We start from the raw sequence: 25,718 nt of genomic DNA, 5'->3' as shown, positions 1-25,718 counted from the left end.
ACGAACCCGCGTCCCCTGCATCAGCAGACGGACTCTCAACCACTGCGCCACCAGGGAAGCCCTCCTTTTTTCAAATTTATTCGTGTATAGTTGATTTACAATGTTGTGTTAGTTTCAGTTATACAGCAAACTGATTCAGTTATACATATATTCATTCTTTTTTAGATTCTTTCCTCATATAGGTTATCACAGAATATTGAGTAGAGTTCCCTGTGCTACACAGTAGGTCGTGGTTGGTTATCTATCTTATGTACAGTAGTGTGTGTATGTTCATCCCAAACTCCTGATTTATACCTCCCCCCCTACTAGAAGTATGTTTTCATTTTTCTCAATATAAACCTTGGAGTGGAATTGCTGGGTTACACGGTAATTCTATGCTTAACTTTTTGAGTAGTTGCCAGACTATTTTCCAAAGTGGCTCCACCATTTTACTTTCCTACCAGATGTGATGATTACAGTATGACAGCCCTGCTCACATTCAGAGTCTGGGCATTTAGATAAGGACTCAAGCTGAGGATTCCCAACCCATGTTCCCACTTTGCTTTTCCCAGTAAAAAATAACCTTTTAAAATAGCCACTTAGAATTGGGCCTGAAACCACCTTGTAAGTACTAAGTGCTTACTGCCCTGCTCTCTATCTCCTGCTTGCCGGCAACCTGTGACAGAGGACTGCTCTTCCCCCCAGCCCCCATTTCTGTAAGCAACAAGTCTTGTGACTTTACCTACTGCATGTGGGTGTATTGCAACTGCACCTTCAATCAAAGTGATCCCAGGGTGTGTCTTTCCCCAAAGTGGGAGCATGGATGCCGACCCCACGTGGGTGGCTTGTGCCTCCTCTTTCAGCTGGCCATAATTTGCATATTCTTAATTTAATACACTAGCTTCTCAACGTAGCAGCATATGAGGGTTCCAGTTTCTCCATATCCTCACCAACACTTGTTCTCTGTCTTTATGATTAGAGCCATTCTAGTCGGTGTGAAGTAGTATTTCACTGTGGTTTTGATTTGCATGTCCCTTATGATTAATGACGCTGAGCAACTTTTCTGTCTGTCATTCTGTTATTTGGATGTAAGAGTTCTTAATACATTTTGGATACTAGACCCTTATCAGATTTATAATTTACAAATACTTTCTCCCATTTTGTAGATTATCTTTTTTTTTTGCAATACGCAGGCCTCTCACTGTTGTGGCCTCTCCCGTTGCGGAGCACAGGCTCCGGACGCCCAGGCTCAGCGGCCACGGCTCACGGGCCCAGCTGCTCCGCGGCATGTGGGATCTTCCCGGACCGGGGCACGAACCCGTGTCCCCTGCATCGGCAGGCGGACTCTCAACCACTGCGCCACCAGGGAAGCCCTGTAGATTGTCTTTTAACTTTCTTCATTATGCCCTTTGATGTCCTTTGTCCAATTTACCTATTTTTTTATTTTGCTGCTTGTACTTTTGGTGTCATTTCTAAGAATCCATTGCCAAATCATGAAGATGTACTTGTATATATTTTTCTAAGAATTTTATATTTTTAGCTCTTACACTTAGGTCTCTGATCCACTTTGAGTTAATTTTATATGTAGTGTGAGGTAGGGATCCAACTTCATTCATTTGCAAGTAGATGTCTAAGCGTCTTAGCACCGTTTATTTATTCTTTCTCTATTGAATTGTTTTCGTACACTTTTCCTTTAAAAAAAAAAAATCAGTTGACCATATATGACACCAAAACCACAGGCAACGGGGACTTCCCTGGTGGTCCAGTGGTTAAGACTCCGCGCTTCCAATGCAGGGTGTGTGGGTTCAATCCCTAGTCGGGGAACTAAGATCCCACATGCCACACAGTGCGGCCAAAAAAAATAAATAAAAAATAATAATAATGAAAAAATTTTTATTAAAAAAAAAGCACAGGCAACAAAATAAAACTGGACTTCATGAAAATTAAAACCTTTTGTGCATCAAAAGACATTATCGCAACTTCCCTGGTGTTCCAGTGGTTAAGACTCTGCGCTCCTAATGCAGGGGCCCCACGTTCGACCCCTGGTCAGGGAACTAGGTCCTGCATGCCTTAACTAAAGATCTCGCATGCTGTAACGAAGATCCTGCACGTGGCAACAACGATCCCTCATGCCGCATCCAAGACCCAGCACAGCCAAATAAATAAATAATTTTTTAAAAATCTTAACCATTTTTAAAATTAATTAATTTATTTATTTTGGCTGTGCCGGGTCTTAGTTGTGGCACGAGGGATCTTCATTGTGGCATGAGGGATATTTAGTTGCAGCATGCAGGATCCTTTTAGTTGCAGCATGCAGACTCTTAGTTGCATCATGCATGAAGGATTTAGTTCCCCACCAGGGATAGAACCCAGGCCCCCTGCATTGGGAGCGCAGAGTCTTACCCGCTGGACCACCAAGGAAGTCCCTAAATAAATATTAAATAATTTTTTTAAAAAAGACATTATCAACAGAGTGAAAAGGCAACCCACAGAATCGGAGAAAATATCTGCACAAACTACATATCTGATACGGGATTAATATACAGAATAGATAGAGAACTCCTAAAACTCAACAATAAAAACACCAAGCAACCCAGTTCAATAATGGACAAAGTACCTGAATAGACATTTCTCCAAAAGAAGACATACAGATGGCCAATAAGCACATGAAAAGACACTCAACATCACTAATCTTTAAGGAAATGTTAATTAAAATCACAATGAGATATCACCTCACACCCATTAGAATGGCTACTATTAAAAAAAAAAAAGAAATAAAATGGTAAGTGTTTGTGAGGATGTGGAGAAACTGGAACCTTTTACACTGTTAGTGAGAATATAAAGGGGTGCAGCTGCTCTGGAAGACAGTATGGTGGGCCCTCAAAAAGCGAAACAGAATCACCTTATGACCCAGCAATCCCACTTCTATATATACACACAGAAGAACTGAAAGCAGGGCTCTGAAGAGATATTTGTATACTCACGCTTAACAGCATTATTCACAGTAGGTAAAAGGTTGAAGCAATCCAAATGTCCAAGGACAGATGAATGGATAAACAAAATGTGGTCTATACATACAGTGGACTATTATTCATCCAGCCTGAAAAAGATTCTGACATATGCTACAACACAGATGAGCCCTGGAGATATTAAGCCAGTCACAAAAAGACAAATATTGTATGTTTTCACTTATGTGAAGTACCCAGAGTATCAAATTCAGAGACAGAAAGTAGAATGGTGGTGGTCACGGGCTGGGAGAAGGGGAGAATGGGGAGGTAGTATATAATGGATATAGAGTCTCAGTTTTACAAGATGAAAGAGTTCTGGAGATGGACTGTAGTGACGGTGGTACAATGATATAAATGTACTTAATACCACTGAACTGTACACTTAAAAACAATTAAGACGGTGAATTTACACTATGTGTATTTTACCTCAATTCTTTTAAATTGGGAAAAAAATCAATTATAAATGTGAGGGTTTATTTCTTGATTCTCAATTCTATCCCACTGCTCTGTCTGTCCTTATGCCAGGACCACACCTGTAGCTTTGTAGGGAGTTTTGAAATTGGAAATGTGAGTCCTCCAACTTTGTTCTTCTTTCTCAAGATGTTTTAATTAATCCTGATCTGTTGCATCTGCATCTGGATTTTAAAATCAGCTTGTCAATCTCTGCAAAGAAGCCAAATGGAATTTTACTGGGGACGGCAATGAGTCTGTAGGTCAGTCTGGGGAGTCTCGCAATCTTTATTTTTTTGGCAGTGTGGGTCTTTGTTGCTGCACGTGGGCTTTCTCTAGTTGCGGTGAGCGGGGGCTGATCTTCGTTGTGGTGCGGTGGCTTCTCTTGTTGCAGAGCACGGGCTCTAGGCACGCGGGCTTCAGTAGTTGCAGCACGTGGGCCCTAGAGTGCGTGGGCTTCAGTAGTTACAGTGCATGGGCTCAGTAGGTGCAGCGCCTGGGTTCTAGGGCACATGGGCTTCAGTAGTTGTGACACACAGGCTCAGGAGCTGTGGCTCGCGAGCTTAGTTGCTCCACGGCATGTGGGATCTTCCCAGACCAGGGATCAAACCCGTGTCCCGTGCACCGGCAGGTGGATTCTTAACCACTGCGCCACCGGGGAAGTCCCTGCAATCTTAACATTAAGTCTTCCAAGCCATTAACGGGGGATGTCTTTCCATTTTTAGGTTTTCTTTCTCTCAACAATGTTTTATAGTTTTCAGAACATAAGTCTGTGTCTCTTTTGGAAATTTGTTCCTAAGTATTTTATTATTTTTGATGCTATTTTAAATGGAATTGTTTTCTTAATTTCATTTTAGGATTGTTCATTGCAGGTATACAAAAATACAACTGATTTCTGTATATTGATCTTTATCCTGCAACTCTGCCGAACCCATTCATTTGTACTAATACATTTTTACTAGAATCCTTAGGATTTTCTAGTTCATGTCATCTATAAGTAGAGATAGCCTCCCTCCTTCCTTTCCAATCTGGATACCTCTTATTTCATTTTCTTGGATAAATGTCCCAGCTCCCTCAGTACAATGTTGAGTAGAAGTGCTGAGACATCCTTTGGACAAAGCAGCAGGTTAAACTCAAGCTGGGGACACTCGACAGAACAAACCCAGTTTCAACAAATACACTGCAAGGCAGACAAATTAAAAAAGAGGAAACGCTCATAGATTAAGAGAGATTTAAGAGATATATTAACCAAATGCAACTAAGTTTCTGAACAAACTATTTAAAAAAATTTTAAGGCGATTTGTACACTGCCTGAAAAACTGATATTACAGAATTGTTAATATTTTAGAGGTCATAATGGTATGACCCTAATCTTTAAAAATATCCACTGAAATATTTACAAATGAAATATATTTGACATTGGCTTAAACAATCTGGGAGTGGTGGGGGCATAAGGGAAACAAGACCAGCCAGGACTCGGGCTTGAGGACTGGTGAAGCCAGGTGATGGTATGTGGAAGAAGTTCATCGTAACAGTCATTCAATTTCCATATATAAAGTTTTCTACAATAAAAAAATTTTAAACGTGTCCTTGATAGCTCAATCAGGAGACACTGGCTTCTTCTGAATTTCTAGTTTTTAGTGTAACCCGCTCCCAGAACTAGCCCTGGGTGATGCAGTGGCAGCACGTTTCATTTTTGACACTGCACTGTAACTGGGGAGCCTGGAGGGAGGAGGCCTCCAGCCCTGCATCACTGACAGTCCCACCCACAGCATCTGGTACCCGCCTTGTGCCTGGAAGGAAGGCCAGGCAAACGTGTGCCTGAAGATGCTCAAGTTCTGTCATCGTGGAAACTTTTCAAACACAAGCTTAATTAAAAGATAAATGGCAAGTGAAATACCATTTTTACGGAAAAAAATGTACAATGTTTAGAAAGATATATGTCTCCTTGTATTTGCTAAGTTTCTACAACTAACATCTTATTTGTGTAGTGAAAATCATAAACAGGGAATTCCCTGGTGGTCCAGTGGTTAAGACTCTGTGATCTCCTTGCCAAGAGCCAGGGTTCAATCCCTGGTCGGGGAGCTAAGATCCCACAAGCCTGCAGTGCGGCCAAAAAAAATTGGCTTCAGGAATAATAAACAACCATTTTAAGTAAATATTTTAAGAACATTATAAACAGATAATGCATATTTATGGTATAAACATTCCCTAAAATATTTACTATCTGTAAGAAATATACAGAGAAAATGTTTCAAAAACTGGAATGCTTTATACGACTGTAAACTCCACTGTTCTGTGGTCCTTACAGACATGTTCTAACATTCACAGTCAGTAAATGAAACTCAAATGACAAATCACCTGGGAGCATAACCTCCATCTTTTTAGATAACTTGTGAGCCTAAGGTTCTTATCTGGGGGAGTCAATTTTTTTTCCAAGTTTTTATTGTGCCAACTGAAACTACTTGTCCCAGATGCTTGGCTCCCCTAAGTCCTGGAGGGGAGACAGGAGCCCCTGTGATGTCAGGGCCTGACAGCCACAGGAGGCTCACACCACCCTGCTTCCAACAAAGCCCCCAGAGCACCTCCCACCCCAACACCAAAACCAAACAAAAGCAAAGGCAGGGGCAGGTGCTGGGGGAAGGAACGACTCTGGTGAGGACCCTTCCACATACGTGCAAAGGGCAGGGGTGCTGCCCATTCACACTCTAGAAATCCTACACTGAGCGTCCGGTGCGGGAGGGAGACAGTGTCCACAGAGGGGGTACACACACAGTAAACAGACACGGCCTATTCCAGCTCTGCCCTAAAACTGCAAATCAACCGTGAAAGGGTGAGGCCTCTGAGTGAACAGCTGTCAAAGACGAAGTTCAGGCACAGGCAGTGTTTACTCTGAGTAGGGGAGAAAGGGCAATTTTATAAGTAGACGGCAGGACCAGTGTCTTGGGGTGGGGGAGGGGAGCTGGCGGTGGGTCACTGGCTCAATAAAGTGGAGAGAAATGGGACGATACCAGCCATTTCTGCCACGTGGTAAACCCGCCTGGGGTTGGGGTACGGAGTGCAAAGGTCTAGAAGCGTCAAGCCTTGGCATCACAACGCACCCAGTCCTTGCCCTCCAGTGCATTAGCTCCCATCCACTTGTGCTTTCTCCCCTTGAGCAGGAGTGTCGCCCACCAACCCATTCTCCCCGACGCCCAAGCCATTTCTCCCGTCCCAGATGGCAGCGCTCACCTCTGCAGAGCCTGGATTAAGACTCAGTGCCCACGAGAGGCCACCTAGCATCCTGTCCCCAAGGACCCATACCTGATAGATGGCTTCGTCACAGGCGTTCTGAAGGCCCAGGTTCACCATCGTGTTCTGTAGTGTGCGGCCCATGTAGAATTCCAGGGAAAGATAGTAGATGCGCTGAGGAAGCAAAAGGAAGCATCTTAGACTGTGCATTCCACCCCACACACGAGAAGAGTCCGGTGCCGAGAAGACCTTCTTAGGGGCTTCGCTCAGTCAACCCTGCACTTACCTGCACATCCCTAAAATGGGCTCACTCCCTTCAGCCTTGGCCAACCTCAGCTTTCCAGAGGCAGCCCCGTAGCGGGGGCCCTTCGAAAGTAGTCTGTTCACTGCCCTTCTGGAGTCCCCAAGGGGATGGAAATGAACCACTGCCTGAGGTAGGGAGGCAGGGAGGGGCAGTAGTAGGGAACAGACTCCCAGGACAGACAGAGCCAGGTCTGAGCTTGGCGGGGCCTCTTCCCAGCCACACCCTCGAGGAGGAGACCACATCGCTCACAAAGGGATGAAGCAGCCCTGCAGGATGAACAGCTTCTGATACCTGCACTAAGTACTCAGTGCAAACAGCACAGTCAACACAACGGGATAGACAGATGGACACGTCTACTTCCACCTGCTGACTGTTTGCTGGCTTTGGGGGACTGAGAGGTAAACCTCCACGTAAACGAGGTGACGACCACCAACACTCGCTGGGGGCCACGCAGGGTTCAACACTTCCCACGCCTGGTGCCATCTGCCCACACGACCACCCAATGGGCCACGGGAGGCAGTGGCAGAGCTGAGATCTGGCCCGCAGAGTCCTGCTCTCATACAGGGCTCCATGCTGCCTCCAGCTGTCAAGAGTAAGGCCTTGGGACTTCCCTGGAGGTCCAGTGGTTAAGGCTCCACGCTCCCAATGCAGGGGGCACGGATTCGATCCCTGGTTGGGGAGCTAAGATCCCTCATGCCGCACAGCACGGCTAAAAAAATAAAATAAAACTAGAACTCTCAAAAAAAAAAAAAAAAGAGTAAGGCCTTGATGAGAGAAGGGAAAAACGCTTCCCTACAGAAGAATTCTTTTTTTTTTTTTTTTTTTTTTTTTTATGCGTTACGCGGGCCTCTCACTGTTGTGGCCTCTCCCGTTGCGGAGGACAGGCTCCGGACGCGCAGGCTCAGCGGCCATGGCTCACGGGCCCAGCCGCTCCGCGGCATGTGGGATCTTCCCAGACCGGGGCACGAACCCGTGTCCCCTGCATCGGCAGGCGGACTCTCAACCACTGCGCCACCAGGGAAGCCCCAGAAGAATTCTGATTAATAAACGCAGAAGGAATGGGAGGAATGGAAAACCACCATGAGAACAGCACAGGAACAGCTGCGCAGGTGACCACCGTGGCTCTAGGGACTGACTGGATATTCTGCACAGCCCTCCAAGTGTCTCCCCCCAAATAATCTTAATCGCCGTGGTGGTTTTAGCAGATGCCCCCCAATTCTCTGATAGCCTTCACTCCAGGAGGTGGTGTGGTACTCAACCCCCTCCCGCTGAGGGTGGGCTGGTCATGGCAACTCCCTTCCGACAAATAGTCTGGAAAGGGAAAACTGCAAATTCACAATTTTGGATTGTGACGATACCTTCCCCACACGATCAAGGTTAACTTCCCCAGTAACAGGTCGGGTGATATGCTGTCATGAGAAGGGGACCTCGCCTCCACGGTTTTCTTTCCAAAACTCCCAACCCCAGACTGACGGTGAGAAGCATCGGTCAGACCCAAAGTTAGGGACATCTGTGGAACTGCCTGACCAGCACCCGTCAGATCTGTCAAGATCACAGAGGACAAGGAAAGACCAACAACCACTGCAGATAGAAGACTAAGGAAATAGGACGACTAAATGCCCTGAGGACCCTGGATTAGGTCCGCGACAGAGAAAGGCCATCAGAGGAAGAACTGACAGGAAGTGCTGAGCCAGCGCTAACTTCTTAGTTTTGATACCTGTGCTGTGGTCACTCAGGATGTTACCATTGGGGGCAGCCGTGAAGGGCACGTGGGCATGCTACACTCTATTTGCAACCCTCTGTCAACCTAATATTGCCTCTAAGTAAAATGTAAAAGAGCAAAACCAGGCCTTGAAAAGGTGTGTGTCTGTGAGCTGTGCACGTGCAGGATGATGAGAGAGCACTTCTCGGTCTCCGGTGTGAATCCAGGGGAGAGCGCTGGCTGCGCTACGGTTTTACCTTTCCTATAAAATTTCCAAAATATACAATCTAAAAAATCTATTCCCCTATGGGCTGCAGAATGCAGGGAGAAGAAAGGCCTGGATTCCTTCTCCTCAGGTGGCGATAGGGCTGCTGGGGCCTGTGCACTTCACGGAGACACCTGCAGAGGGCAACCTGCTGAGCCCCGCACCAGCAGCTTCTGGAACCTACCATGTGGCGCCTTCTTATACCTTGTTTAGAATTCTGACCAGCAGCTGACCAGAAACATCTGAGCAAACCTGGTGACCATCTGCCAGCCAACAGCCGTTTTAGTGGTACTGCCCTTTGGGTTTTTCCAGCAGCATTCACACCATCGCTTCACACTTCACTGTAGTTGTTCTTAACCTACTCTCCTCAGAACCAAGAAGCAGCCTGAAAGGATGGGCCAGGTTGAAAGAGGCTCCCAACTTGCAAAACACACAGGCAGGGGACCTATGTGTATGGAGAGACATCCCATGTTAATGGATTGGAAGGCTTAATGCCGTGAAGATGGCAATAATCCCCAAATGATCTACAAATTCAACACGATCCCTGTCAACATTCCAGCTGGCTTCCTTGCAGAGTGACAAGCTGATCCTAGCGTTCAGATGGAAATGCAAGGGGTCTGGAATAGTCAAAACGATCTTGAAAAAGAAAACGGAAGTGGAGGACTCACACAAGTCTCAAACCTTACTACAAAACTACTGTCAGCGAGACTACCCTGGCATAAAGAAGGACACACAGAGCAATGGAATAGCACAGAGAGTCCAGAATAAACCCTCACATTTATCGTCAACTGATTTCCAGCAGTAGTGCCCAGATAATTCTGTGGGGAAGAACAGTCTTTTCAACAAATGGTGCTAGGACAACTGGATATCCAGAAGCAAACGAATAAAGTTGGACTCCTCTTTCATACCATATGCAAAAAATTAATTCAAAATGGATCAAGAACATAAATGTAAGGGCAAAACTATAAAACTCTTAGGAGAAAACACAGGGGTAACTCTTTGTGACCTTGGATTAGGCAATGGTTTCTTCTGACGTGACATCAAAAGCACAAGTGAAAAAACAGATAAACTGGACTTCATCAACATTTAAAACATTTGATACAATTAAGAAAGTAAAAAAACCCACAAAAAGGGGGAAATGTTTTTTAATTGAAGTATAGTTGATTTACAATATTATATTAGTTTTAGGTGTACAACATAATGATTCACAATTTTGATAGATTATACTCCATTTAAAGTTATTATAAAATATTTCCCTGTGCTGTACAATATATCCTTGTAGCTTATTTATTTTATACATAGGGGTTCATACCTCTTAATCCCCTACCCCTATCTTGCCCCTCCCCTCTTCCCTCTCCCCATTGGTAACCGCGTTTGTTCTCTGTATATTCAAGCCTATTTCTGTTTGGTTATATTCATTCATTTTTTAGATTCCACATGTAAGTGATAACATACAGTATCTGTCTTTCTCTGTCTGACTTGTTTCACTTAGCATATAATACCCTCCAAGTCTATCCATTCTTCTTGTTATGGCTGAGTAATATGCCACTGTGATACACATATCACATCTTCTTTATCCATTCATCTGTTGATGGTCACTTAGGTTGCTTCCATATCTTGGCTATTGGAAACAGTGAAAATATCTTTTCAAATTAGTTTTTTCATTTTCTTCGAATATATACCCAGGAGTGGAATTGCTGGGTCATAAGGCAGTTACACTTTGAGTTTTTTAACGAACCTCCATACTGTTTTCCATAGTGGTTACACCGATTTACGTTCCCAGTGTAGGAGGGTTCCCTCTTTTCCATATTCCTGCCAACATTTGTTATTTATGGTCTTTTTGATGATAGCCATTCTGACAGGTATGAGGTGACATCTCATTGTGGTTTTGATTTGCATTTCTCTGATGATTAGTGATTTTGAGCATTTTTTCATGTGCCTGTTGGCCATCTGTATGTCTTCTTTGGAAAAATGATTATTCAGGTCTTCTGCCCATTTTCCAATCAGTTTTTTTTTTTTGATATTGAGTTGTATGAGCTGTTTATATATGTTGGATATTAACCCCTTATCGGTCGTATCATTTGCAAATATTTTCTCCCATTCAGTAGGTCTTGTCTTTCGTTTTGTCAATGGTTTCCTTTGCTGTGCAAAAAAAACTTTTAAGTTTAAATTAGGTCCCATTTGTTTATTTTGTTTCCTTTGCCTTAAGATAAAAAAAAACTGCTAAAATTTATGTCAAAGAGTGTTCTGCCTATGTTTTCTTCTAGGAGTTTTATAGTATCTGGTCTTACAGTTAGGTCATTAATCCATTTTGAGTTTATTTTTGTATATGGTGTGAGGGAATGATCTAATTTCATTCTTCTACATGTAGCTGCCCAGTTTTCCCAGCACCACTTGTTGAAGAGACTGTCTTTTCCCCATTGCATATTGTTGCCTCCTATGTCCTAGATTAACTGCCCATTAAGTGGGTGTGTTTATTTCTGGGCTCTCTATTCTGTTCCACTGATCTATGTGTCTGTTTTTGCGCCAGTACCACACTGGTTTTTGTTTGTTTGTTTTTTTATTGGAGTATACTTGATTTACAATGTTGTGTTAGTTTCAGGGTGATTCAGTTATACATATATATATTCTTTTTCAGACTCTTTTCCCTTATAGGTTATTACAGAATATTCAGTAGAGTTTCCTGTGCTATACAGTAGGTCCCTGTTGATTATCTATTTTATATGTAGTAGTGTGTATATGTTAATCTCAAACTCCTGACTTATCCCTCCCCCACCCCCCTTACCCCTTGTTAACCATAAGTGTGTTTTCTATGTTTGTGAGTCTGTTTCCTTTTTGTAAATAAGTTCACTTGTATCACTTTTTTTTTTAGATTCCACATATAAGTGATATCGTATATTTGTCTTTCTCTGTCTGACCTACTTTACTTAGTATGATAATCTCTACGTCCACCCATGTTGCCGCAAATGGTATTATTTCATTCTTTTTTATGGCTGAGTAATATTCCATTGTATATATGTACCACATCTTCTTTACCCGTTCATTAGTCAGTGGACATTTAGGTTGCAGTATCATACTGTTTTGATGACTGTAGCTTTGTGACTGTAGTCACAGCATGATACCTTCAGCTCTGTTCTTCTTGGAGAAAATATTTGCAAATCACATAGCTGGTAAGAGATCTGTATCAGGAATATATGTATACAATTCAATAATAAAATGACAGCCCAGTGGTAGGTTGGGCAAAGGATCTGCACAGACATTTCTACAAAGAAAATACAAATTGCCAATAAGCACATGAAAAGATGACTAACATCATGAATCATAAGGGAAATGCAAATCAAAAGCACAATGAGATGCCACTTCACATCCACTGGTACAACTATGATTAATAAGCCAGCAGATAATAACAAATGGTTAGCAAGGATCTGAAAACTAGCTGATGAGAATGTAAGATGGTACAGCTACTCTGGAAACCAGTCTGGCAGGTCCTCAAAAGTTAAACAGTTTACCATTTGGTCTAGCCATTCCACTCCTAGACATATATGCAAAAGAAATGAAATCCTGTGTCCACTAAAAGACTTGTATTTAATAGTCAAAAGGTGAAAACAACTCAGATGTCCACCAACTTATGAATGGATAAATAAAATGTGATATATCCATAGAGTGGAATATTATTCGGCCATAAAAAGGAATCAAGTACTGATAAAGCTACAATGAGAATGAACCTAGAAAACATTATGCTAAATGAAAGAAGCCAGTCACAAAAGACCACATATTGTATGATTCCATTTATATGGAATATAGGTAAATCTACAGAAACAAAAAGTAGATTAGTAGTTGCCTAAGACAGGCGGACAGGGAGTTTAGGGTGGGTAACAGCTAAAAAGCGTGGGGTTTCTTTCTGGGGTAATGAAAATGTTATAAAACTGACTGTGGTGATGGTTGCACAACGGTTGCACAAAACTCTGAATATATCAAAACCACTGAATAAACTGTATACTTTAAATGGGTAAATTGTATGGTATCAGAATTTTATCTCAATAAATATTGTATGTAAGATAGAATACCTCCACTTGTAAAGGTGGTAGGATAAAAATGTCTCTACCCACTTCTCCCTAAAACTCACTGACCCTAGGAAAACAGAGGTGGAAACTGAGGGAGGCAGAACTCAGCCAGAAACTGCCCCTTGTAACACTTCACCACCAAGCTGCAGGAGAGGGATGAGGGTGACTGTCCACTGCCGGTCTCTGCCTTCTGAGGCCGATGAAGGGACAAAGCGCTTTACACTTACATGTGTGCACACATGTCTACACCCACACGTGTACATGCATTCACACCCACGGTGCACACTCACACCTGTGTGCGCACGCGCGCACACACACACACACACACACACACACACACACACACCACAAAACTGGGAACCAGGAGGGGCTGCTCCCTCCTTGCTGCACACAGCAGGCCCTGCCCCATCATCCAGCTGCAAGCAACTGGCTCAGGAAGAATCCCCTCCACTCAGAGATGGAGCTCAGGGTCTACAACCTGAGAAGAAAAACAGAACAGACAGGAAATACAACAGGCAAAGAACACCCAACATTTACCAAGGGCCACATGAAATCCATAAACACAGACCCATCTAAGACATCAAGAAACACTGATAAGGTAACAAAGAGACTCAACCAAGCACGGGAAAGAAGTAAAATAAATAAGAGATAAAACCACCACAGAAATGGAGGCAGCACTGAATGCAAAACAGCGGCACAGCTGAAAACAAAAAGCTGGCTGGAAAAGTGAGCAAAGTGGGGGAAAAGCATGAAGAGGACTGGAGAGAAAAATACCCATACAGAAGACAAAGAATACTTAACATCTGCATAATCAGTGCTCCTGAAGAAGGAAAATGAATAAAATGTTAGAAAAAACTTTTCAATATGTAATTTAAGAAAACTTTACATATATATTAAATCTACAAATTGAAAGAACATGCTTACGTACAAAAAAAATTCCAGTGTCCTTTAAATCACAAACACGTCGCAGTGTAACGAGTGATTCTGCAGAGCTGCCCTCTGCTCCACCACCGCTGTCACTGCTGCTCACGGCCCACTGCTTCCTCCTGACTTTTCACTGTCCTGGACACTATTTACTCTATACTTGAACTGATTTATTATTATATGGGGTTCCCAAAGCACGGTACCACACCTCCCTCTAGATGGGGCTTAGTAATCAACGTGAAAACACACTGAGATGACAACACCCAGCTGTCCGAGAGAGTGAGTGAATGTTTTGAGCAGCCATTCCCTTCTCCTAGGCACACATGAAAGCCATGCCTATTTATGGGGTTCTCCCAAGAGGTTTTATAAAAAGTTGGCAGGGCGTGGAGCAACAAAGCCCGTGAGCCACAACTACTGAGCCTGCGCATCTGCAGCCTGTGCTCCACAACGAGAGAGGCCGCGACAGTGAGGTGTCCGTGCACCGCGATGAGGAGTGGCCCCCACTCGCCGCAACTAGAGAAAGCCCGCAAGCAGAAACAAGGACCCAACACAGCCAAAAATGAATAAAGAAAGAAAGAATGAAAGAAAGAATGAATGGATCAGATTCATATTTAAAAAAAAAAAAAAAGTTGGCAGGGGACTTCCCTGGTGGTCCAGTGGTTAAGAATCCACCTTCCAGGACTTCCCTGGTGGCGCAGTGGTTAGGAATCCACCTGCCAATGCAGGGACAAGGGTTCGAGCCCTGGTCCAGGAAGACCCCACATGCCACAGAGCAACTAAGCCCGTGCGCCACAACTACGGAGCCTGCGCTCTAGAGCCTGTGAGCCACAACTACTGAGCCCTTATGCCATAACTACTGAAGCCCGCACGCCTAGAGCCCATGCTCTGCAATAAGAGAAGCTACCACAATGAGAAGCCCACGTATCGCAATGAAGAGTAGCCCCCGTTCGCCACAGCTAGAGAAAGCCCGCGCGTACCAACGAAGACCCAACGCAGCCAAAAATAAATAAATTAATAAATAAATAAACTTTTTTTAAAAACCTTTAAGAATAATTTAAAAAAAAAAGAATCCACCTGCCAATGCAGGAAACACGGGTTCCAGCCCTGGTCCAGGAAGATCCCACATGCCGCAGAGCAACTAAGCCCGTATTCTACAACTACGGAGGCTGTGCTCTAGAGCCTGAGAGCCACATCTACTGAGCTCATGAGCCACAACTACTGAAGCCCGTATACCTAGAGCCTGTGCTCCGCAACAAGAGAAGCCACTGCAATGAGAAGCCCGCTCGTTGCAACTAGGGAAAGCCCATGAGCAGCAACGAAGACCCAAAGCAGTCAAAAATAAATTAATTTATTAAAAAAAAAAAAAAAAAAAAGAATCCGCCTTCGAATGCAGGAGACGCAGGTTTGATCCCTGGTCAGGGAACTAAGATCCCACATGCTACGGGGCAACTAAGCCCGTGCACTGCAACTACTGAGCCCACGCACTCGGGAACCTGCGCACCACAACTAGAGAGAAGTCTGCGCGCCACACTGAGAGATCCCGAGTGCCGCAACTAAGACCCAACACTGCCAAAAATAAATAAATAATATTAAAAGAAAAAAAGTTGGCAGGTCAGGGATATGATCAAGATGTTTTTATTTTGCCTTTAACTATAATATGTATTTTAAAAGTTGTAGTTCGATCTTTCTGCTAAAGTTTCCAACTTTTAACTAGCACTATGAAAATAGCTTGATTATCTCTTTTTCTAAGAGATGGGTGCTGAGGGATACAATGTTGGGCCCAGTCTTAAAGTCTCTGAATCTCTTTCATTTTCCTCCTAAGTTCAACATGGGTGTCCAGGGTTCAGTTGTGTATTTAGTTCTGTAAACCTGCCTGGGCAGCCTCCTGCGGCATCCTGAACAAGAGGGCAGCAGGAGCAGCATGGCATCCAGGGTCCCCCCCAGCACTGCCCACTCAGAAAGGACCGACCACGGTCAGCTCTGCGCCAGGCACCGCTGCAGACTGTGCTTGGCTGGAGCTCTGGACTCAGGGTTTGTGCCTTGTTTTCTGTTGCTGTTTTTGTCTGTGTGACTTGAGAACTTTTATTGTTTCCTCACATATGTTGATTTTGTTTTCCCCAGTTTCCTTAAGATGGTTCAGCGTGAAACCATCAAACTGAAGAAGGCGCTTGAGAAGCCGGCCAATGACATGCACAGATTTTGAACCACGCGGACTGGGTCCCATCCCGGCTCCTGCAGCGGCCGGTGGGGCTATCTGGTCACTTTATGTCTCTGATAGCACCATGCCTACCTGGGACTCGGCAATGCTGGTCCCCTCACCTGGCCAGATTTTCAGGGAGGGGTGTGGAACCTAAAGAACAGGGTGACAATCCTGGAAAAAAAACACCTTCAAAGGGCCAGCTCCTTGCCAGGCGCAAACTCTGCCGCTTGATGACCAAGGCCATCGCAGGCCCGGCCCAGCCCCTTCCTACCTCTCCAGCCCCTCCAGCCTCCCCGGCGCCATCTGTGCAACCTTGGACAGGGCCTCCCAGCTCAGGGGTGCCAATAGAGAACCAGATGTTCACCTGCTTGAGCCTGACAACAGCAGGGACCCCTTAACCTTGCCACACAGCTCTGGGGGGCCGTCTGCAGGCCTGAACTAGGTCACTGATCTTTCTTGCAGAGTCCCTTCTTTGCAATGTGGCTGTAACAAGTGTTAAATGGCCTAGAAGCAGCCTTAAGTTTTTTATAAATTGAGTTTATTTATTACACGCAAAGCCCACACCAACAGGTAACATCACAGAAAAGCATAAACAAAGCTCTTTGACAAAGATGAAAATATGATCAACACAAACATTATACAACATAATACTCTCCTAAAGAATCTTAGGAGTTAATGAACTCTGTGAAAATGGAGTTTAATGTCAATAGGTAGAGCCTCATTTTGCTCTCTATACAACCGAGATTAATACATAGAACTGGACTTTCAGAGACCTCCAATTTCTTTTCCCTCTCCTAAAAGTGTGTTTAGAGTCCTTGTTTAACAGAAGGGTCTGAACACTCTGCAGGAAAAGGAAAGAAATAACTTTCAACACTCAGGGCATTGAGGCTCAGACTGGCGCAAATCGACTTCACCACCAGCAAGAACCTGATTCTACAGGCAGATCTGGCCAGGAAGGTGTCCGCCCGCGCCAGGAACACGCAGCCTCACTCCTCGTCTATCAGATTCTGTCGGTGCCGCAGCGGCGTCTTAACCCACGAGCTGCCCTCTCGCAGCACAGCATGGCTCCCGCCAGCCAGAGCTGGCCCTGACATGACACAGGGACACTGACCACTGACCCAACACAGAAGTCAGCTCCGCTGGGCCCCCCAGCCTCTACAAAGGCACTGAGGTCACCTCCAGCCTGCCGCCCTGCCCGGTCAGCTCAGCGAGAGGAGGGCTGCTGCGGGGAGGGGCCCTTCCACCCCTGTCCTCACTGAGCACGTCCCCGTGTACACGCCACTGCGTCTGAGCGGCTTTTTGGAGGAAACAGCTTTATAAAACCACTACAGTGCTTGTGTGAGGAAGCTGAGCGTTATCTACCACACCTCTTAAGGCCCAGCCTATGAAGTCACACTCATACTTTCTTTCAGAGCCAAGTGCCGGGGAACCTTGGCTTCCCCTAACTGGTGGGTTGTGTCTCAACGTGGACCACGAATGTCCTTTTTTGTATTTTAGGTACTGGTACCTAGGAGTAGAACACAGGTCTATTTGCACAAAGTCAACTTGGAAAATGTAAAATATGATAAAATTACAGTATTTTATCCCTGTAAAATCTACAGGGATTTTACACTCAGAGATCGCTTAGTTCTGCAGGAAACAAATTCACTTTGTGTTACATGATGTCAGTGTCACAGTCCTCTGCCTCCCACCTTATGTGCCATTAAGCTCTACAAAGCGTCTACTCACCCCATCCCAGAGCCAGATAATCATGGAGGCCACCTTGTCCCTGACAGATAGCCAGAGCCTAATCAACTTATAGTAAGTGATCTGGACCATGTCAAACTACACTTGTGACTCAGTGTTATAAGTCAGTGTTTTCAACAGAGCTACTTTCACCTTTAAAAAAACAATGGTGTTTCAAGGATGAGAAAAGACACTCAGCTAAAACTGAAATTACATATAATTCCTATTCCAGAAGATCCTGTTGAAGGCACTGTTAACCAGACTTTTTTTTTTTTTTAACATCTTTATTGGAGTATATTTGCTTTACAATGTTGTGTTAGTTTCTGCTGTATAACAAAGTGGATCAGCTATACGTATACATATATCCCCACATCCCCTCCCTCTTGCGTCTCCCTCCCACCCTCCTTATCCCACCCCTCTAGGTGGTTGCAAAGCACTGAGCTGATCTCCCTGTGTTATGCAGCTGCTTCCCACTAGCTATCTATTTTACATTTGGCAGTGTATATATGTCAATTGTCAATGTTGCTCTCTCAGTTTGTCCCAGCTTACCCCTCCCCCTCCCCGTGTCCTCAAGTCCATTCTCTATGTCTGCATCTTTAACCCTGTCCTGCCCCTAGGTTCACCAGAACCTTTTTTTTTTTTTAGATTCCATATATATGTGTTAGCATACAGTATTTGTTTTTCTCTTTCTGACTTATTTCACTCTGTATGACTGACTCTAGGTCCATCCACCTCACTACTAACTCAATTTCATTTATTTTCATGGCTGAGTAATATTCCATTGCATATATGTGCCACATCTTCTTTATCCATTCATCTGTTGATGGACAGTTAGGTTGCTTCCATGTCCTGGCTATTGTAAACAGTGCTGCAATGAACACTGTGGTACATGCCTCTTTCTGAATTATGGTTTTCTCAGGGTATATGCCCAGTAGTGGGATTGCTGGGTCATATGGTAGTTCTATTTTTAGTTTTTTAAGGAACCTCCATACTGTTCTCCATAGTGGCTGTATCAATTTACATTCCCACCAACAGTGCAAGAGGGTTCCCTCTTCTCCACACCCTCTCCAGCATTTATTGTTTATAGATTTTTTGATGATGGCCATTCTGACTGGTGTGAGGTGATACCTCATTGTAGTTTTGATTTGCATTTCTCTAATGATTAGTGATGTTGAGCATCTTTTCATGTGTTTGTTGGCAATCTGTATATCTTCTTTGGAGAAATGTCTATTTAGATCTTCTGCCCATTTTTTGATTGGGTTCTTTGTTTTTTTGATATTGAGCTGAATAAGCTGCTTGTATGTTTTGGAGATTAATCCTTGGTCAGTTGCTTCGTTTGCAAATATTCTCTCCCATTCTGAGGGTTGTCGTTTCACCTTGTTTATGGTTTCCTTTGCTGTGCAAAAGCTTTTAAGTTTCATTAGGTCCCATTTGTTTATTTTTGTTTTTATTTCCATTTCTCTTGGAGATGGGTCAAAAAGGATCTTGCTGTGATTTATGTCATAGAGTGTTCTGCCTATGTTTTCCTCTAAGAGTTTTATAGTGTCTGGTCTTACATTTAGGTCTTAAATCCATTTTGAGTTTATTTTTGTGTATGGTGTTAAGAAGTGTTCTAATTTCATTCTTTCACATGTAGCTGTCCAGTTTTCCCAGCACCACTTATTGAAGAGGCTGTCTTTCCTCCATTGTATACTCTTGCCTCCTTTATCAAACATAAGGTGACCATATGTGCATGGGTTTATCTCTGGGCTTTCTATCCTGTTCCATTGATCTATATTTCTGTTTTTGTGCCAGTACCATACTGTCTTGATTACTGTAGCTTTGTAGTATAGTGTGAAGTCCGGGAGACTAATTCCTCCAGCTCCGTTTTTCTTTCTCAAGATTGCTTTGGCTATTTGGGGTCTTTTGTGTTTCCATACAAACGGTGACATTTTTTGTTCTAGTTCTGTGAAAAATGCCATTGGTAGTTTGATAGGGATTGCATTGAATCTGTAGATTGCTTTGGGTAATGTAGTCATTTTCACAATGTTCATTCTTCCAATCCAAGAACATGGTATATCTCTCCATCTGTTTGTATCATCTTTAATTTATTTCATCAGTATCTTATAGTTTTCTGCATACAGGTCTTTTGTCTCCTTAGGTAGGTTTATTCCTAGATATTTTTGTTGCAATGGTACATGGTAGTGTTTCCTTAATTTCTATTTCAGATTTTTCATCATTAGTGTATAGGAATGCAAGAGATTTCTGTGTGTTAATTTTGTATCCTGCTACTCTACCAAATTCACTGATTAGCTTTAGTAGTTTTCTGGTAGCATCTTTAGGATTCCCTACATATAGTATCATGTCATCTGCAAACAGTGACAGTTTTACTTCTTCTTTTCCGATTTGGAGTCCTTTTATTTCTTTTTCTTCTCTGACTGCTGTGGCTAAAACTTCCAAAACTATGTTGAATAATAGTGGTGAGAGTGGGCAACCTTGTCTGGTTCCTGATCTTAGAGGAAATTTAACCAGACTTTTCAGTTGTCCAATTACCTTTCTAAATTTCTGTGTTCATTTCTCTTCCCTTTGCCATATCCTAAGAGCCCCATCCTCTACAAGGTAGAAAAGAGCCAGCTATCTGCTGCCTGCTGTTTACCTGCTTCATCTCTTAAAATGTGTGGGTTTCCATATGGGTTAGAGCCTGCTCTGTTTAATGGGTGGGAGAAAAGGAGGTATATCTGGAAAGATGTGTGACGTTATCTCAGTTTTCTTCCTTGTATTTCTTATCAGCAGCACAGCTGACAAAGCTGGGTAAGGTCTGCAGTTGACAACACCGTGTTGGTGTGAACACCCTTTTTTCCAAATGCTCTTGTTGTATAAGGGAATCTACTTGATTTTCCGAGTTACACATTTGAGTTTTCAGGGGTAAAGGGGTATCAAGTCTAAAACTTACTTTCAAATGGTTCACAGAAAAAAAGTATCTATACAGAGAGAATGACATAACAAACGCGTTAAAAATGTTTCATGTTTGGGGAATCCGGATAAAGAGCATATGGGAATTCTTTGTATCATTCTTGCAACTTGTAAAAGTCTGAAATCACATAAAATAAACGTTTAAAAAGTCATCTATAAAGGGCTAGGATGCAGAAATGAGATCAGTTACAATATTTCACAAAGATACAAAGGGTTAGCCATCCACAGCACCTGGGTATAAGTCAGGGTTCCCCAGAAAAACAGAATCAACAGGATATATACACAGAGATTTATTTTAAGGAATTGGGTCACATAATCATGGGGGTCCAAGACCAAAATCTGCTGGGGTGAGCCTGCAGGCTGAAGACCCAAGAAGGAGCAGCATTTGGAGTCCAAAGGCCTTCTGCCGGCAAATTCCTTCTGGCTGGGGAGGGATGTGGAGAGGAAGAGAGGGGAGGTGGGTATGGTGGGGGTATCAGTCTTTGTTCTGTTCAGGCCTTCAGCTGATTAGAGGCCCATCTACATTACAGAGGGTAATCTACTTTCCTCAAAATCCACTGACTTTAATGTTAATCTCATCTAGAAAACACCTTCACACAAACAACCAGAAAAATATTTGACCAAATATCTGGGCACCATAGCCCAGCCAAGTTGACACCCAAAATTAACCATCACAGCCTGCAGGAGCAGAGGCTAGACTGTCTTCTAAGAAAAATCACGGCACACACCCAAAGCTTCCTAATCTCATAAATGACGGCTTCAGCTTACCTTCCCTTTGGCAAGCTGTCAGGGTAATCAGCAACATGAAACATCTGCCCCTCCCCGGCTTCTGGCCAGAGAAAGTAATTCTGAGCTCTCTGCTATCAGGGAAGCTTGCCCATGGGATACAAGGTCAACTTCACACAGATGAGGGCAAACACTTCAGAACAGTTGAGTAGGTCAAAAAGATCCCAGTGCTGGACCCACTCCTGCCTAATTAAAACAAAATTTCAGGGCTTCCCTGGTGGCGCAGTGGTTGAGAGTCCGCCTGCCGATGCAGGGGACGCGGGTTCGTGCCCCGGTCCGGGAGGATCCCACATGCCGCGAAGCAGCTGGGCCCGTGAGCCATGGCCACTGAGACTACACATCCGGAGGCTGTGCTCCGCAATGGGAGAGGCCACAACGGTGAGAGGCCCGCGTAGCACAAAAAAAAAAAAAAAAAACAAAAACAAAATTTCAGAAGTAGGGGTTGTGTGCAGCCAGGGTAACAAAAAACTGCTCTAGATCATCTTCCTTTAACTCCCAGACCCAGCCAAACCACATGTATTCATCATGATTATCTTACTAGAAATACTTAGGGCAGCTGTTTGGACCCAGGGGTACAGCTCCTTTCCTTAGTCCACCATTATGGTTATGCCAAGAGCTCACGGGGAAGAGCCACAGTAAACTGGCCAGTCCATCCACTACAAGGATGCAATCAGGCCAGCTGTCCACATCGTACAACATCTCCTTTAAAGACCCATGGAAGAAATCTCGCATCTGCTCATTCTGGAATTTACTGCAGAGATGCCATGACTGCCATAACTGGGCATGACCTGCAATTTGCGTTGGTTGCCAGAACTTACATCTGCATTTTGTCTCCTGACCGTGTATCTGAACTTAACCCACTTTCCTACCCTTACTGTCTTGCCCCAACTTTCTCTTTGAGGTCTTCTATGAAGTTGAAACTTTTGCAGCATATCTTGCTTAAGCATTCTCAAATTCTTTTTGGATGGAATGTTAATATAAAATGGAAACATTTTATCAGCAAACACAAAGCTGTAATGTTTTAGGATGGCAAGGTACTCAGGGATGGATTACCTAGCTTGACCTTCCTTATTTTAAAGATGAAGAAACTGAGACCAAGAAAGGTTAAGAAATCCACCCAAGCCCAAGGGTCAAACAGGCCAAATGGTAAAGCTAGGATTTGAGGAGCCTGGATTTCTGTGAGCCATCCCTCACCACCCAGCTCTTTTCCGTCCCTGAGTTTGCAGTGGAGTCCTGACCTTGCCATCCCTTCAGAGACTCCTGGAGCCGACTTTAGAACTAAGCCTGCCTCCTGCCAAGAGCAGACTTCTTAATTTTAGCCTGATTTTTTGACTTGCTGATTTGCCAGCTTACTTGAAAACTCTTCCTCTGAGCACTGAGCTTCAACCGTTTCCACTATTACCAAAAATAGAGTGCTTGAGAGTTATGAAACAATAGGTGCAGCATCACTATACTAGTTTGTGTAATAAAAACAAATGTTTCTACCTGCACAGAAAAAAAGATGTGGAACACAAGATGTTTGTAGCATTTACAGTGTTACCACTAGGTGGTGAGATTACAGTTAATTTTTTCCTTTTGGCTTATCTGTGTTTTCTAATTTTTTCTCCAATAATCACAAGGACTTGCATAACTGTTTTAAAGTAAATAAAAATATTAAATAAAAGCACTTTAACTTATTGTTCAGATCGTCAGGCTGCCTAAGTCTGCAGTGCAGTGGTACACGGCCTTGAAGCCGTTCTTAGGCTGGGGACGTGGCTCTGCAGGATTATTATTGGGAGACCTTCCACGTCCTCTCAGCTCTAATCCTCCTGGGGCTTGTTTCTTGTCCTTTACAAGCAAACATGTAACTTTTGCAGAAAAAGGAGATGATGAGCTTATTTTCAACATGAATTAGCCAGACTGAAGCACTCAAATTCCAAGTTTCCACTTTCAAATGACCTTCCGATCCAGGACAAGCAAACAACCTTCCATTTACAGGCTGTGTGGCTTTAAAGAAGAGAAAGGTTTACACCTATAGCCACCGTAGCAATCAGTGAGGATGAGCAAACCTGTTTTGTTAGAGGGATTTAATCCTGTTCATGAAAGGTTATTTCTGTAATCCCTGAGCCCATCACTAGCCTTTTCAGGATCTAAATATAAATAAACACTCTAATGGGACCCCACGGTGTTGCGGTGTGTTCTGGTCCAGCTGCAGGGAAATACCCTTGAATATGCTGCCGGAGATGTCATCTGCTACATGAATAACAATGATATTGCAAATCAGAGCTCTGCCATCAGCAGGGAATTCTGGGGGAGCCACTGCCTGTTGGCCAGTTTCCCTGGCAAAGTCATCCCAAGCCCTTGTTGAAATAACCTGTTTCAGCCATTTGGTGCCATTTCTTTCTTCGCCGTCTTGCATACTAAATATGAAGATCCTAGTTGGTATTCTAACAAATCTGTCCTTTTTACCACCTCTCTTTTAGAAAAAAAGAGTGCCCCAGAAAGAATAAGTTTGGAAAAGCAACCAGTCTCAGACTTAGCAATTATTAAACATTTCTTAACGCCCTACAAAAATACTGTAAAATACTATCAACAAAGCAACTGCCCAGTGCTCAGGTGTACACTGCAAGTCAAATCTTTGCAAATTGGCTTCAGGCCTGCAAGTGTGTCCTTTCCTCACCAGTTTTCACTCTACATTAGTATAGTAGAAAGGATAAAACTTTCCATGGTCAAGAGGAAAAAACCAAAAACAAACAAAACTGGTAGCAGGGGCCTGGCCAAGCCCATACCCATCAAACCGAAAACTACCACTTTGGAGAATCGTATTTACTGACTTGGAAAGCTGTTGAAAAAGCTACAAATGTTGATGAATGAAACAGAAGAGCCACAAAATTGTATATACAACATGCTTTTTAAAAGTGTGCATATATATTCAAGAACAGGAAAACATGTAGAAGGACACGCACCTATATTTTAACACAGTTAAGAACGGAGGTGATGAGCAAATTTTCTCTCGTGTATTTTGTACTTTTCTACCATAAACCTACATGTGTGTAAAATGTAAAAAGAATAAACAATTCCTTAACGTCGGCCAACCTTAAGCTAAGTGAAGTTCTTCAAGGCAGGTGTGAGCGCCTGGAAGGCAGAGCCCATCACTGCGGGCTCCTTCTCCTCAGCAGGCTTCCCAGTGACGCCCCCCATCTCTGCCCGCCCGGACAGCAGGCCCCAACCACAGGGCTCCACGCCGCCCAGTACGCAAAGCGAGGGTTAGGCGACGCCGTGTGCGGGGCCATCTCACCCGGTGATCTCTCATCAACTCCGGGAGGGGGGGGGCGGGGGGGGGGCGGGGTGTCGCTCCCCATCTTAGGGGGTCTCTCCTCACGTGGGTCTATCCTCACTTGGGGGGGTCTCTCCCCATCTCGCGGGGAGGTCCTTCCTCACCGGGGGTCTCTCTCCACCCCGGTGCAGCCTCACCTTGGGGTCGCGCTCGTAGTAGTGCTGCTGCGTGCGGATCCAGCGGCCCACCAGGTGGTCTCGCACCGTGTGCGCCAGCGCCAGGTAGTAGTCGCGGCGCGTGGCCACGTTGCGGTCCTTGACGAGCGTGAAGTGCAGGTGCCGGTTGAAGCTCTTCCGCACCTCGGCCACGTCGCCCAGCCCCGCCAGCCCGCGCACGCTGATCTGCTTCCGCCTCTCGCCGTCCGTCAGCGGCTTCGCCATCGCGCCGGCAGTCCGAGGAGGACGAGGAGGAGGAGGGCAAGATAAGCCGCGGGGACACGCCCGCACGGAGGATGCTGCAGCTTCGCCGGCTGCCAGGCCGCGCCTGCGCACTGCGCTGCGACGGCGAGGAAGGGAGGTGCAGAGGGTGCGCCTGCGCGCTGCGCCGGACCACGTGAGGGGCGGGGCCTGAGGAAGGGCGGGGTCGCAGGATGGGAGGGGCCTGCTGGAGGGGCCGCGCACCGACCCCTGGGTGAAGGAGTATTGCTGAGTTTCTCAACTTCCAGAACTAAGGATGAGGTCCTGGACTTATGGCCCATTACTGCCAGCAACTCTCTTCATGTCCACTCCCTGAGACGGTGTCTCCTCCTGCTCGTCCCCCTCCCTAAAGCTGCTCACCTGGTTCCTACCTGCAGGTCCTCATCTGGGGCCCTC

The 25,718-nt window shown here is 44.5% G+C and overlaps 1 protein-coding gene across 3 annotated transcripts in view; it reads right to left on the bottom strand.

The window, feature by feature from the left end:
• Window positions 1–25,387, bottom strand: part of PYGB (glycogen phosphorylase B) — a 53,050-nt gene extending 27,663 nt beyond the window's left edge. For 2 of the 3 annotated variants that reach the window (XM_065892817.1, XM_065892818.1), the window contains exon 1: window positions 25,044–25,286. In XM_065892817.1, coding sequence (XP_065748889.1) covers window positions 25,044–25,286 — 243 coding nt within the window. Of the gene's footprint in view, window positions 1–6,740; window positions 6,843–25,043 lie in introns of all 3 variants that reach the window. The other variant, XM_065892816.1, reaches the window with a different exon arrangement.
• Between the last annotated feature and the right edge of the window lie 331 nt (window positions 25,388–25,718).

The sequence above is a fragment of the Phocoena phocoena genome, chromosome 15 (genome assembly GCF_963924675.1).
Source record: "Phocoena phocoena chromosome 15, mPhoPho1.1, whole genome shotgun sequence".
In the NCBI taxonomy this organism is placed as follows: domain Eukaryota; kingdom Metazoa; phylum Chordata; class Mammalia; order Artiodactyla; family Phocoenidae; genus Phocoena; species Phocoena phocoena.
Note: the sequence above shows the minus strand (reverse complement) of the source record. Positions and strands in the feature narration are given on the sequence as shown.